Genomic DNA, 12,599 nt, shown 5'->3' with positions numbered 1-12,599 from the left:
GTGTGTCGGATGCTTCCGACATGTGTCCGCAAGCCGTGGACGTCGTGTGCAATGGCGTGCTGACGCCGCAGGCCCCCGCAATGGCCGAACCCTATCCAAAATGTCCGAGTGGCCGTGATGAAGCCAACCAAGACCAAGTGTCGCCCGTTCCCCCAAGTCAAGTCATGGTGCAGGAGGCTGTGCAGGAGGACCATGAAGAGTCCCTGCTGTACCTCCCTGCCACCGTCCAAGGTCACACCGTCCGAATGATGGTGGACTCTGGAGCAAGCTGCAACTTTGTCAGCAGACGCTTGCTCCAGGAGCTCAACATACATGCAACCAAGAAGAAGTCGCCGATGAGTGTGGCGCTTGCAGACGATCGTGTGCAGCAGTGCACACACCAAGTGGTCCTGCGAGTGGCCCTCCATCCCAAGTACCATCCTGTCCTGTTGTTCCAAGTGATCGACACCAAGTTCGATGCCATCCTCGGCATGAGCTGGCTTGCTCGTGCCGAGCCGACTCCAGTCGTCGACTGGAAAGGCCGCACTGTCCGTGTTGGCCCTGACATTGTCCTGCAGGGCATGGCCTCACCCAACATGCCACCTCTCCTCTCAGCCATGCAATTCAAGAGGCTGATCAAGAAGGACACGTCGTTCCTCTGTGTCGTGCGTGAGGTCGACGACACCGACCAAGCCGGTCCCGGTCCCCCGCCTGTGGTGACCAAGCTGCTCGACGAGTACAAGGACGTATTCCCCGACCAGTTGCCACAATGCCTGCCACCCCAACGCACCGTCGATCATCGCATCGACATCGAACCAGGCTCGTCGCCTCCGTCAAGACCGACGTACCAACTGTCGCTGACGGAGATGGACGAACTCAAGCGCCAGTTGGATGACCTCCTCGCCCATGGGTTCATCCGCCCGAGCCAGTCACCGTATGGTGCACCAGTGCTCTTTGTCAAGAAGAAAGAAGGTGATCTCAGGATGTGCGTCGACTATCGCGCACTAAACAAACAGACCATCAAGAACACCTACCCGTTGCCCAGGATCGACGAGTTGATGGATCGTCTGAGTGGAGCAAAGGTCTTTAGCAAGATAGACCTCCGCTCAGGCTACCATCAGATCCGCATCCACGAGGATGATGTCCACAAGACCGCCTTCAGGACTCGCTACGGACTGTACGAGTTCCTAGTGCTGCCGTTCGGATTGACGAACGCACCTGCCACGTTCATGCAGCTGATGAACGATGTGTTCCGCCAAGAGCTCGACAACTCTGTCATCGTGTACCTGGATGATATCCTTGTGTACAGCAAGGATGAAGCGACCCATGAAGGTCATGTCGCCCGCGTGCTGGCCAAGCTACGCGAGCACAAGTTGTATGCCAAACTGTCCAAGTGTGAGTTCTTCAAGAATCAAGTCCCGTTCCTGGGACACGTTGTCTCAGGAAGAGGAATCGAAGTCGACCCCGCCAAGGTCAAGTCTGTGGTCGAGTGGCCGCCGCTCGCATGCGTCTCTGACGTGCAGTCGTTTCTCGGTCTCGTCAACTACTACCGCCGATTCATCCCCGATCTGGCGCGCACTGCCGGTCCACTCACAGACCTACTCCGCAAAGAGTGCCCCTTCGTGTGGGACCACCCACAACGCCAAGCGTTCGAGACCCTCAAGCACGCCTTGACGAACGCTCCTGTCCTCGCTGTGTTCGACCCGAACACGGATGTCTCCGTGCACACCGACGCCTCCGACCTTGCGGTGGGAGCTGTTTTGATGCAGGAGGGAAGGCCCGTTGCCTTCGAGTCGCGCAAACTGTCCCAACACGAGATCAACTATCCCGTGCACGAGAAGGAGCAGCTTGCGATCATCTACGCGCTGCAGAAGTTCCGAGTGTACCTCCACGGTACCGCCAAGCCCTTCAAGATTGTGACGGACCACCAGTCACTGCGTTACCTCGACACCAAGAAGAACCTGAGCCGACGCCAAGCGCGATGGATGGAGTTCCTCGCCGAGTACAACTACGAGGTTGTATACCAGAAAGGCAAACTCAATGTGGTGCCTGACGCACTGTCCCGACGCCCCGACTACCAATTGGCGTCACTGTACGAGTCGACTGTCAGTGTCGACAACACGATGCTGGATGTTGTCCGAGACAACATCGCCAACGACAAACAGTTCGGAGAACTGTTCCGAAAGGTGTCTAAGCTCCCCAAGGACGACGAATCATCCGAGTACACAGTGCGTGATGGCCTGCTCCTCCTGAAGAAGGACAGCCGTGTCTGTGTGCCGGACATTCCGTCGTTGAAGACCAAGTTGCTCCAAGAGGTCCACGACTCGCCCCTCGCTGGACACTTTGGAGTCGAGAAGACATACGACCGACTGGCCAAAGTCGCATACTGGCCTGGAATGAAGCGCACCGTCGAGAAGTACATCGAGTCCTGCCATACCTGCAAGATGGTCAAGTCACGCACGACCCGAGAGCAAGGATTGCTGCAACCCCTGCCTGTTCCCGACCGCCCCTGGACCAGCATGTCCATGGATCTCATCACGCATCTACCGACGACCAAGTTGGACCACGATGCAATCGCTGTCTTTGTCGACAGGTTCAGCAAGATGGCACACTTTGTGCCGTGCCAGACGACATGCTCCGCGCCTGACCTTGCACTGCTGTTCTTCAAGCATGTGTTCAAGCACCACGGCCTCCCAAAGTCCATCGTCAGTGATCGAGACCCCCGATTCACCTCCTTGTTTTGGACAAGTCTGTTCGACCATCTCGGCACCAAGCTGAACATGTCAACCTCGCACCACCAACAAACGGATGGACAGTCCGAGCGGACGATCCGCACCCTCGAGCAATACCTGAGGACATACGCCTCGACCAGCCAAGACGACTGGGACATACAGCTGAGTCATGCAGAGTTTGCATACAACACCGCCAAGTCGAGCACAACTGGCTTGAGCCCCTTTGAGGCGCTCTACGGATTCCAGCCTGATGTTCCCACCTCCTTGACACTGACCGAGTCCACGGCTGGATTGCCTCCCAAACCAAGTGCCTTTGTCAAAGATCATCAAGTCCGACACAAGATGATCGCCGACGCGCTCACGGATGCGCAACAAGTGATGGCGAAGTACTACGACCGCCGACACCAGGATGTCTCCTTTGAAGTTGGAGACCTTGTCTACCTGGACGCCGACAACATCAAGGTCCCCGAAGCCCAGTCAAAGAAGTTGTTGCCCAAGTACCGAGGACCGTTCAAGATAGCGGCCCGACCCAGTCCCCTCAACTACCTGTTGGACTTGCCACCTGGAAGCAAGCTCCATCCTGTCTTCCATGTGTCCAAGCTGCGTCGCCACACGACCCGCAGTCCAGCACAGTTCCCCGACGCCGACGAAGGTGTCCCGGACGACGCACCACTGGAAGACGACCTCGGACAATACTATACTCAAGAATATGAAGTCGAAAGGATCGTGAGGCACAAGAAAGTGGCTGATGGGTCACTTCGGTTTTATGTCAAGTGGGTTGGTTACCCACACTCGGGCAACACATGGCAAACACTGGAGGACTTGTCCCATGCACCCGAGGAGCTGAGTAAATACGGTAAACACCTCGAGGAGCCCCAAATAAAGAGCACACGCAGGGCTCCTCGCAGGAAGCCTTCTTAAGTGTGGGAGTGTAGGAGATGGTATCTCCGACGCTGTGCTGCGCGTACTGCGCGTACTGCGCGGCGCAGTGGGTCGTGACCTGTGCTGCGCTTTGCGTTTTCACGCACCGCAGGCAGGCCACCGCAGGGTATACCTGCGGGTTGCCCCCGTTCCCCCCGTTTGTCTGGAGTTCGGTTTTATCGTGAATAAACGTAAGTGCTCCCCGAGCTCACCCGTCCGCTAGAGTAGCCTAGCACCGCCCTGTTCTGCCCCGTCCTGTCTTGTCTTGTACCCCCTCCCTCCCCGTCTTGCCCCAACGTCCCAGTAGTGGACGTTACAATTGCATCCCACTCCACACCGATGTTGTGGGAACTGTCGCGCCCGTAATACACGCCCACTCCACGGCTCATGCAGAAATCCGTCGTCCTGATGCACGTCCCACTCCATGCCTGATGCACAGCTGATCCGCTCTAATACACACGACCCGAAACGTCTCCATGGTTCGTGGAGTGGTCTTGTTCGCTCTGAAACCCACCTCACTCCATGGGTCCTGGATGAGCTGGCTGAAACCCCTGGTCAGGAAAGAAATTGAAATTTTTTGAATTTTCTGTATTTTGGGGTAGCTGGCAGCGACGACAAGATCCTCACTCCATGAAATCCATTTCTAATACACAGCACCGACACAACCACACCCTCACTCGACAACATCACTCCTTGAGAACCAAGGAATGTACAAATACCACTCACTCCATACAAAATCTAATGCACAACCCCGACACACCCACTCCATGAATACCAAAATCTAATGCACAAGAGCGTACAACTCACGAATCGTGGAGAGGTAGAAATGGCCGGTGGAAACGGGTGAGGACATCCTGATGGAATGGAGTGTTTGCTGGGCGAAGCACTTTTCCTCTCCATGATCTCAGTGTGGTCATTTTTCCTCGGTGGAAACGGGTGAGAGGGTGGTGAACGATGGAGTGCCGGTCGTTCCCCGGACCTTTGGCCCAAAAAAACGCAAATGCAAATTTTTCGTTTTTTTCAAATTCACTTTTTTATTCAAAACGGTCTGAAATCTGGAATTTGTTACTGTTCTCACCCGTTTCCACCGGTCCCCTCTCCATAAAAAAAGAGGGGGCTTCCCGTCTCCACCGAGACATTTTGGCACTCGACGAGATCACTCCATACATTCATGAAATCAAAAGAACTGAATATACTTTTCCTCTCCATAACCAATGAAAAATATCACCATGGAGTGGAGCATGTGTGCCGTGGCAATGGGCAATGGAGTGGTGTCATGAAGAGGCCGGGATTCTCGGTGGAGACCGGTAGTGGCGCATACGCACTCCATGCCGGGATCCCGCCCCATGCGCTGGCGACGGCGGAGATACGGGCTGGGCTTGGACACCCTGTCGCCTGGCCACCATCGTCTCCCAGGCGCCGCTGGGCATGGGGTATATGAGGTCGCTGCTGGTGCGTCCATGCCCCATCGATCCCAACCACCTCTCCTTCATCGCCATGTCCTCCCAGGCTACCAAGCGCATCACCCGCTCGATGAGCACCCGTGCTGCCAAGCGCCAACGCCTCCATGAGCAGCTGATCTCCTTGGGAATCGAAGAGACATACCCTGTCCTCCTGGCCGTCCTCTCGATCCCCGAGCTGATCGAGATGCTCCCTGCCTGCAGTCTCGTGAAGCTCAAGGCAACTTCCAGCGACGTGAGGACTCTGCTCTCGACCAAGACTGTGGGCATTCGTATCTGGGCCGAGTGGTTCGACAAGCAACACCACACCAGACTTCTCTCTGCCGACTGCGCCCAGCTGGTCAAGTATTTCCCCGCTGGATCGATTCCCTTCAACCTCAAGTGGCTCAAGTCCATTCCGAGATCCGTGGTTTCAGCCGAGTTCGTCCGAGTCGCATCTCGTATCCGCCGAGACAACTCCGAAATCCAGATCGTACGACGACTCCTCGAGGTCAAGCACGTCCCCACTGCGATGTGGGTGGTTGAGGACAAGGTCTGGAATGATGAATGCATCAGCAAAAGCCTTTCCGTCCTGCGCAACAAATCCGAGGTGCTCGACGACTTCCTCCTCGAACATCGCAAATTTTTCCTCGGATCACCATCTGAAGAGATCAACCAGGCGTACTTTCAGTGGCTCAAGTCGTTGGACACATCCAAACTGAAGGTCAAATTCACTCTCCACGAATGCTATCGATATGGCAGAGGTACTGATTTGAACCCGACCCAGGCCTTGGATCTCCTGGTCGAATGCGCCCGCGCCGGGTATCGCAGCACTGTCCAGGAAATCTACAACATCTGCCAATACGGGTATATTCGAGATGCGCCCCATGCATCGTCCGTCTGGCATTGGTTGTCGGAATCGTCGGGACACAGTCTCCCTGAAAGGGACAGGAACCTCCTGAGGTTCTACTGCATGAAGCACGCAATTGGGTTCCCTCGATCGATAAACTGCAAGACGTTCTATCAGTACAGCCTACTCAGTGCGTACAGGGATGGTAGCATGATAGCACGCCAGCAAATCCTCAGCATTTCCTCCAGTGCATTTCATCCCTGGGATCGCCCTGAGAACTGGAATGATATCATTCCTCTGGACCACATCATCGCAGCCAGAAACGACCCCCGGGTTCAAGCCATGTTGATCGACTTGCTCAAGCGATCACTCATGGCCCAGAACGATGGTGCTGCTCTTTGGTCTCACTATGAGAGGCTCATTCGCGAGGCATGCATGCAGTGAATGGAGTGCACACACCTTCTTCCAATCCTCTTCCAACCCGCTCACAAGCGACGACGTTTCACTTCCGAGTCTCTTACGAGTTTTCAGCCCCACACCATGTTTATCGAGCGAGCTTCACTTCCGAGTCTCTTCCGAGTCCACTCCATGAATGCGAGCGTGGGCCCCAAATCCTTCCCGGCCAGGAATATCTTTTTTTTCTTGAAAATTTTTGTTTTTTCTTCTCCAATGCCCCCAACCGGCCCCCAAAAGAGCTTCTCACTCCATATTCACTTCCAAATCACTTCCGAGTGAGTTCCGCGGTGGTATTCTCTCCATGTTTTCAGTGTGAGATGATAATAATAACACACTCCATGAAAAATTCCTCTTCCGAGTCTCTTCCGACCACTCGATACGTCTCTTCCGAGTCTCTTCCGAATCTTCTGGGCCATGGGTGGTACCGAGAGCGCGGAGCGACGGGGGGACGTATACGACTGGCCTGGCATCACATGCATTGGGCGGCGGAAAGGCGAAAGAGCCTGCTGCGCATGCCAGAGGACAGGGTCCACCATATCGCACCGGGCGGAGGTTGGCCTCGGCGCGACATGTCTCCCCCCGTCGACGCCAGCAGCCCATACCCCCCTCATAAAGCCCGCTGCCACCGGGAGCGCTTCGCTCGCCCTCGCAGTCTTCCCTTCTGTCCTCTGATCTACCCTCCCAATGTTCTTCATCCCCAAGAGCACTGTCCTCGCACCCTTCCCCCCCAAGGACGGCCAGCTCAATCCTCTGGCTGTCTGGCCCAATAAGGCCCCATTCGGCGTCCCAGTTCGTAGGACGATCAATCAACAGGATCACTGGAACATCACATACGAAATGATCAACCCTTACATCAATCGCCGTGACCAAGAGAACCGCACCGGCCATCCTGTCCTCACCGGGTTTGTCTGGTGCACCGAGCACATCATCCTCGCTCGTCGCTACATCTTCTTCCTTTTGGAGTGCTTCCTCAAGTACGAGTCCACCGTGGTGCGCATATTCCCCGAATTGGTCGGGCTCAGTGGAACTATCCGCGGCTTGATCAAGAAGAACGAGGAGTATTACACCCGCGCCATTTTCCAGAAGGATATCTGCCATCATCTTGATCTCTTTGGTGACGACTCTGAGTTGATCGCCGTTTGCCATGTGTATGCCACTCTCGTCTGCCCCTTTGATGCCACCGAATGCGGCCGCATCGCCCCATTCTTCCTTCAGCACTCCATGAGTGATTATCGCATCATCACCCCCCGTGCGAGATTCAACGCATTCGAGGGCAAACGCATCTCAGCTTCTAAGGATGTCCCTATCCCCCGTATCCTGATTCATCCATCGCACCATTATCCCGTTTTCATGCCATTCTCCATGTACTTGGGTCTTGTTGTTGATTCCAACTTTACCATCATGAGAACGATGGACACTGTGGATGGTTTTTGGTTCATTCGCCCTAATCCCCAGCATGGCCTCTGGACTGCTGCACCCACGACGTTTCCCGTGGCTCTTACGATCCCAACTGCCTCAGCGGCTCCTACTGCTCCTACGGTCACGACGTTTCCCGTGGCTCTTACGATCCCAACTGCCTCTGCAGCTCCTTTGGGTTTCGCGACGGCTCGCGCGCCCCCTACGGCTCCTGCTACTCCAGCGACCCCGGCGGCTCCTAAGGCTCCTACTGACCCAGCGACTATGACAGCACATGCTCCCCCAACGGCTCCCGCTACTCCAGCGACCCCAGCGGCTCGCGCGGAGCCCCAGTCTCGCGCTTCTGTGGTTTTGATCGACCTCACCGAGTCTGATGCCGATGCCGATGCCGATGCCGATTCCGATGCCGATGCCGATGCCGATGCCGATTCCAACACCGTTTCCGAGTTCAAGGTGAAGTCCGAGGCCGATAACGACTCCGACTTCATGTTGGATTCCGATCTCAATTCCAAGTCTGACTCCGAGTTCGAATCCGATCCCTGCGAGGACAGCATCATGGACGATCTCACCGATGCTCCAGTCCAGCCGGTCGACGATGCTCCTGTCGATGCTCCAGTCCAGCCGGTCCACGATGCTCCTGTCGAGGAGCATCTCCCTGGCATCGGGCTCCCATCCGAGGTCGGTAGCACTGTCATTTACAGTGGATCCGAACAGGAAAGTTTTGCATCCGCCGATGAGAACCAGTTCGAGCTCGACGAAGACACGATCGTTGTCGACCAAGGCGAACTTGAAATGGAGGACGTTGCTGTTGCCGCTGGTGAGTATGCTGGATTTGTGCCCATCCACCGGGGATCCGCTATTGCCCATTGCGTTTTGACGGCGATTGACTCACACCACCCCGCATATCACACAGAACCCACAGTTACCCCGACCGCTGTGTCGAGCAAGGATGCCACCGTCTCCTTGAAGAGAAAGCGCGACGTCCAAGATCGGGCCGAAGACGATCCCGACATCAACTCCCTTCTGGTCTCGGCCATCCCATTGGAGGAGAAGAATTCACTCTTCCAGCAATTCTTGCAGGGCCAGCAGAAGTTGCGTGCGATCGACAAGCTGGAGTCTTGTGTTCAGGCTGGCCTCCGCGATCCTGAGGCTATCCGGGCTATGACTCGAGGTTTCATAGATATCATGAATGCGCCTATCGCGGAAACCAAGCCCAAGCCCAAGTCTAAGCCTGCTGCTCCTGTGATCGAGGAGCTTCCCGACGAACGCTGGTCCTTCCAGAAGCTCGATGTGGCCGCCCTCAAGGCTGCCTTTGCCGAGCCTGTCGATCCCAACCCCGCCAACTTCAAGACGGTTCACCAGCTCATCGACGCCGATGCTGTGCTCACCGAGGCAATCAAGTCAGTCCCTGGAATATCTTCTGCAGAACTACTGTATGCTGCAGATGAAATTGTGTTCGGCTGGTTCCGTGAGTGGAAATCCACTCAGTCGATGCCAGACTCCTGGATGACGACTGACCTTGTCTCGATGGAAAGCCTTCCCCGAGCCTATATTGCTCATTGCCACTCATTCATTTTGGTTATCCTTCATCTGTTCCTTTTTAAGAAAGGACTCGTCATGATGTGGGGTGCTTTATTGTCTCAGTATCGCGAGAGACTTACGATCTAGCTAGCGAGCATCGAAGTTGCGTCACTGCAGGCGCATACAGTCGACCCAATACACTATATTCAGAAAAAACGGGACACCACAGCCGTCTCCATGAACATGTAGTATGTGATGGCATGCGTCAAGCAAAGCCACAAGAAATACATCAAATCACCTCGGCAGCCTCCGAGTGAAGACCACCGGTCGCTCTCCGGTCTCCACAATCGACCTGCACACTGGTCTCGGAGTGCCAGCGATGGATGGTACTCTTGGACACGCTGAATATGGAGGCAACCTTGCGCAGGCTATGAGTGACAGCACCGCATCACAGAATGGTCATAGCCAGCGCGCGATAGCATTGGGTAACAAAATATTTGTTCATTGGTGGCGATGGGGGCGGTGCCAGTCATGTGCGTGGCAGTGCAAGGCAATGACCAGAAATCCATTGGTCCTCAGGATCGAGCCAGCTAGTGGCTGGTATGCTACAGCTGCGCATCAATTGGAGCCACCCAGGTTCCAGGCTATCGATCGGTATGGTTTGCCCGGCACACAGACTATCGATCGGTACGGTTTGCCCGTGTCATGAACACCCTCTGCCTTTGCCCTCTTCCTTCCTTTACCCTTGCCCTTTCCTTTCTGTTTGCCTGTCTTAGTGCTTTCCCTTCCTTCTGTTTGTTTGTTTCCCGCGCTGTGCTGCCTTGTTGTCTTACCGCCAGCACGCGCGCTGTCTGTGTTCCGTTCCCGCTTCCTTGCTGTTGGTCATGGGTTACGCCCACGACGCCGCCTCGACGCCGCCTGACGCCTTGGCGCCGCCATGCCGCCGCCACTGACGCCCGCTGACTCACGGATCCCGAGTCACGGTCGCCACCTGCTTCGCTCGCTGCTTCGCCCTCCCCGCCGCTGCTTCGCTCCTACCCCCTCGCTCTCCAGCGTCGATCCTTGGCGCTCGCATAAATAGCCCTCCGACCAGCCTCTGTCTTTTGCCTTCGTCTTGCCACTTTGTATTTTTAGTATCCTAAGCCTTGGATCTAGAATAAAACTTTGGCTTTACACTTGACACTCTGTGTCCCAGTCCAGTCCCCGCTCCTCTCCCTACGTTCGAGTCTTGTATTAGGACTCTTGCGCACTTCCCTGCTTGCCCCGTTGTCCAGTCTTGACACTTGGCAAGACCTTCAACAACCCCCCACTTGCCCTGCCTTTGCCCCCGTTCCCTTCTCTATCTCTTTTACCAATGGCTTCCCCTTCTGGCCTTTCCGAGCCCGAGCTCCAGGCCATCCGTGCGGTCATTATCCAGTCCGCCGAGAACGCCCGTTCTCTCCAGGACTTCTCCAAGTTCCTCCACGATCAGGATGATGCGCTCAACCGCATCACCGATCGTATGGACCAGGTCCTGGCTCGCCGTGAAGAGGATGTCCGCCAAGTTGTCGCCGCCAGTGTCCAGGAGGCCCTCCGCAGCTACCAGGCCCAGCTACCTCCTCCTGCTCCCGCTCCCGCCCCGATCCGTCGTGCAGGTCGCCCCTACTTCGGCGTACCTGACGACGTCGATGATCCTGCCCAAGACCCCGAGGACAACCCTGCTGGTCGCAACTCTGCCACCAGGCAGATAGGTCCTCCCGACCGCTTCTCTGGTAAGGACCCGAGCCGCTGCAATGCCTTCCTCTCGCATTGCAGACTGGCCTTCGTGTCCAACCCTCCCCTCTTCCAGACTGAAAGGGATAAGGTGTTTTACGCCTTATCCTATCTCGATGGTACTGCTGCAGACTACATGCAGCCGTACATCGATCAGTTGGAGAGAGACCCCGAGTGCTCTCCCCCTGCCATCCGTGACTTTGCCGGTTTCTCCGAGTGGCTCCGTGCTGCCTTTGGCCAGGTCCAGCCCACCATCGCCGCTGCTCGCGAGATGGTCAGGCTTTACCAAGTCACCTCCGCCGCCGCCTATGCCGCCGAGTACCGCCGCCAAGCCGTCCACCTCGTCACTTGGTCCCAAGACCCTCTCATGTTCCACTTCGAGAGTGGACTCAAGCCCTCGGTTCAAGATGAACTCTCCCGCCGCTCCTTCGACAACCTCGAAGATCTCATGCAAGCGGCGATCGCCATCGACAACCGCCAGGAGGACCAACGCTCCCGCCGTCCCAACCACCGCTCCGCTCCTGCTCCTGCTCCTGCTCGTCCGGCTCCTCTCCCTTTCCGTCCGGCTCCTCGTCCCTTCGCTCCTGCTCCTCCTCCTCGCCCCGCTCAAGCCTTCAACGTTCCCCAGCCCATGGACCTCAGTCAGGCTTCCGCTCGCAGGCTGACCGCCGAGGACAAGGCCGCCCTCCGTGCTGCCAACCGCTGCTTTTATTGCAAGCAGGAAGGGCACATTGCCCTTCGCTGCCCCAATAAGGCATCCTCCCGCTTGGCTGCCATCGATGCTTCTTTGGCTGTCGTTGATGTGAATAAACTTGACGACCAGGAAAACTTCTCTGCCTAGAAAAGGTCGGAGGAGCTTTCCTAGGCGTCAATCATGTCATAAATCTTCCTCCTGTAAATGTCTCCACGGTAAATCACTCTTCTGCCTTTTGCCATCTTGCCCCCGTCACCATTGCCACCGCTTCCACCGCTCTTGCTTCTTCGTCTTCGCCTCCCGAGCCTGACATCCAACGTCAGCCATCCCTCGCTGTGACTCTGCTGTGCGGTCCAGAGTCCATACGGGCAACCGCCATGATCGATACCGGCGCGGTTACTTCGTTTATGGACACTGGATTCGCCGCAACCCACGCTCTCCCCACCTTTGAAACTTCTTTCGTCATCACTCTTGCCGATGGTTCTTCGATGGAGTCTAGTCTTGGAGTTTGTGTTTCTATGATCACAGGCATCAGCCACTATGAACAAATCTCGTTCGCGCTGATTCCCTTGGCTTCATACCCGATCATCTTGGGTATGGATTGGATCAAGAAACACAAACCCTACTTTGACTGGCACCATGACTCTATTTTCTTGCCTTGCACCTCTATCCACAGTTTGGCCTCCCCGTTCTCTCCCGAGCCACAGTCCTCTAGGTCCAGCCCTGCCGAGCCGCCTGCCGAGTCTCCTGCTGAGGTCCCCGCCGAGCCTGCCGTGTCCCTGCCCGCGTCCAAGATTGTTCCTGCCAAGTCCCCAGCCGAGTCCCCAGCCGAGCCCGAG

At 56.2% G+C, this 12,599-nt stretch overlaps 2 protein-coding genes across 2 annotated transcripts; both read left to right on the top strand.

Moving 5' to 3' along the window:
• Positions 1-5,060: 5,060 nt before the first annotated feature.
• BJ171DRAFT_523335 (uncharacterized protein) lies at positions 5,061-6,427 on the top strand (the record flags this gene model as incomplete). The annotated part of the gene is made up of 1 exon (XM_053112552.1): positions 5,061-6,427. The coding sequence occupies one exon, from the start codon at positions 5,061-5,063 to the stop codon at positions 6,363-6,365; it is 1,305 nt and encodes a 434-aa protein (XP_052962755.1). The 3' UTR covers positions 6,366-6,427.
• A 139-nt stretch (positions 6,428-6,566) lies between these two features.
• On the top strand, positions 6,567-9,577 carry BJ171DRAFT_242578 (uncharacterized protein). Its single transcript, XM_053106654.1, has 2 exons — positions 6,567-8,610; positions 8,707-9,577. The coding sequence occupies exons 1-2, from the start codon at positions 7,062-7,064 to the stop codon at positions 9,459-9,461; spliced, it is 2,304 nt and encodes a 767-aa protein (XP_052962754.1). The 5' UTR covers positions 6,567-7,061; the 3' UTR covers positions 9,462-9,577.
• The last annotated feature ends 3,022 nt before the right edge of the window (positions 9,578-12,599 follow it).

Source organism: Polychytrium aggregatum (assembly GCF_025602895.1).
Source record: "Polychytrium aggregatum strain JEL109 chromosome Unknown BJ171scaffold_51, whole genome shotgun sequence".
NCBI lineage: Eukaryota > Fungi > Chytridiomycota > Chytridiomycetes > Polychytriales > Polychytrium > Polychytrium aggregatum.
The sequence above is the reverse complement of the archived record's forward strand: the minus strand, read 5'-3'. Positions and strand labels throughout refer to the sequence as shown.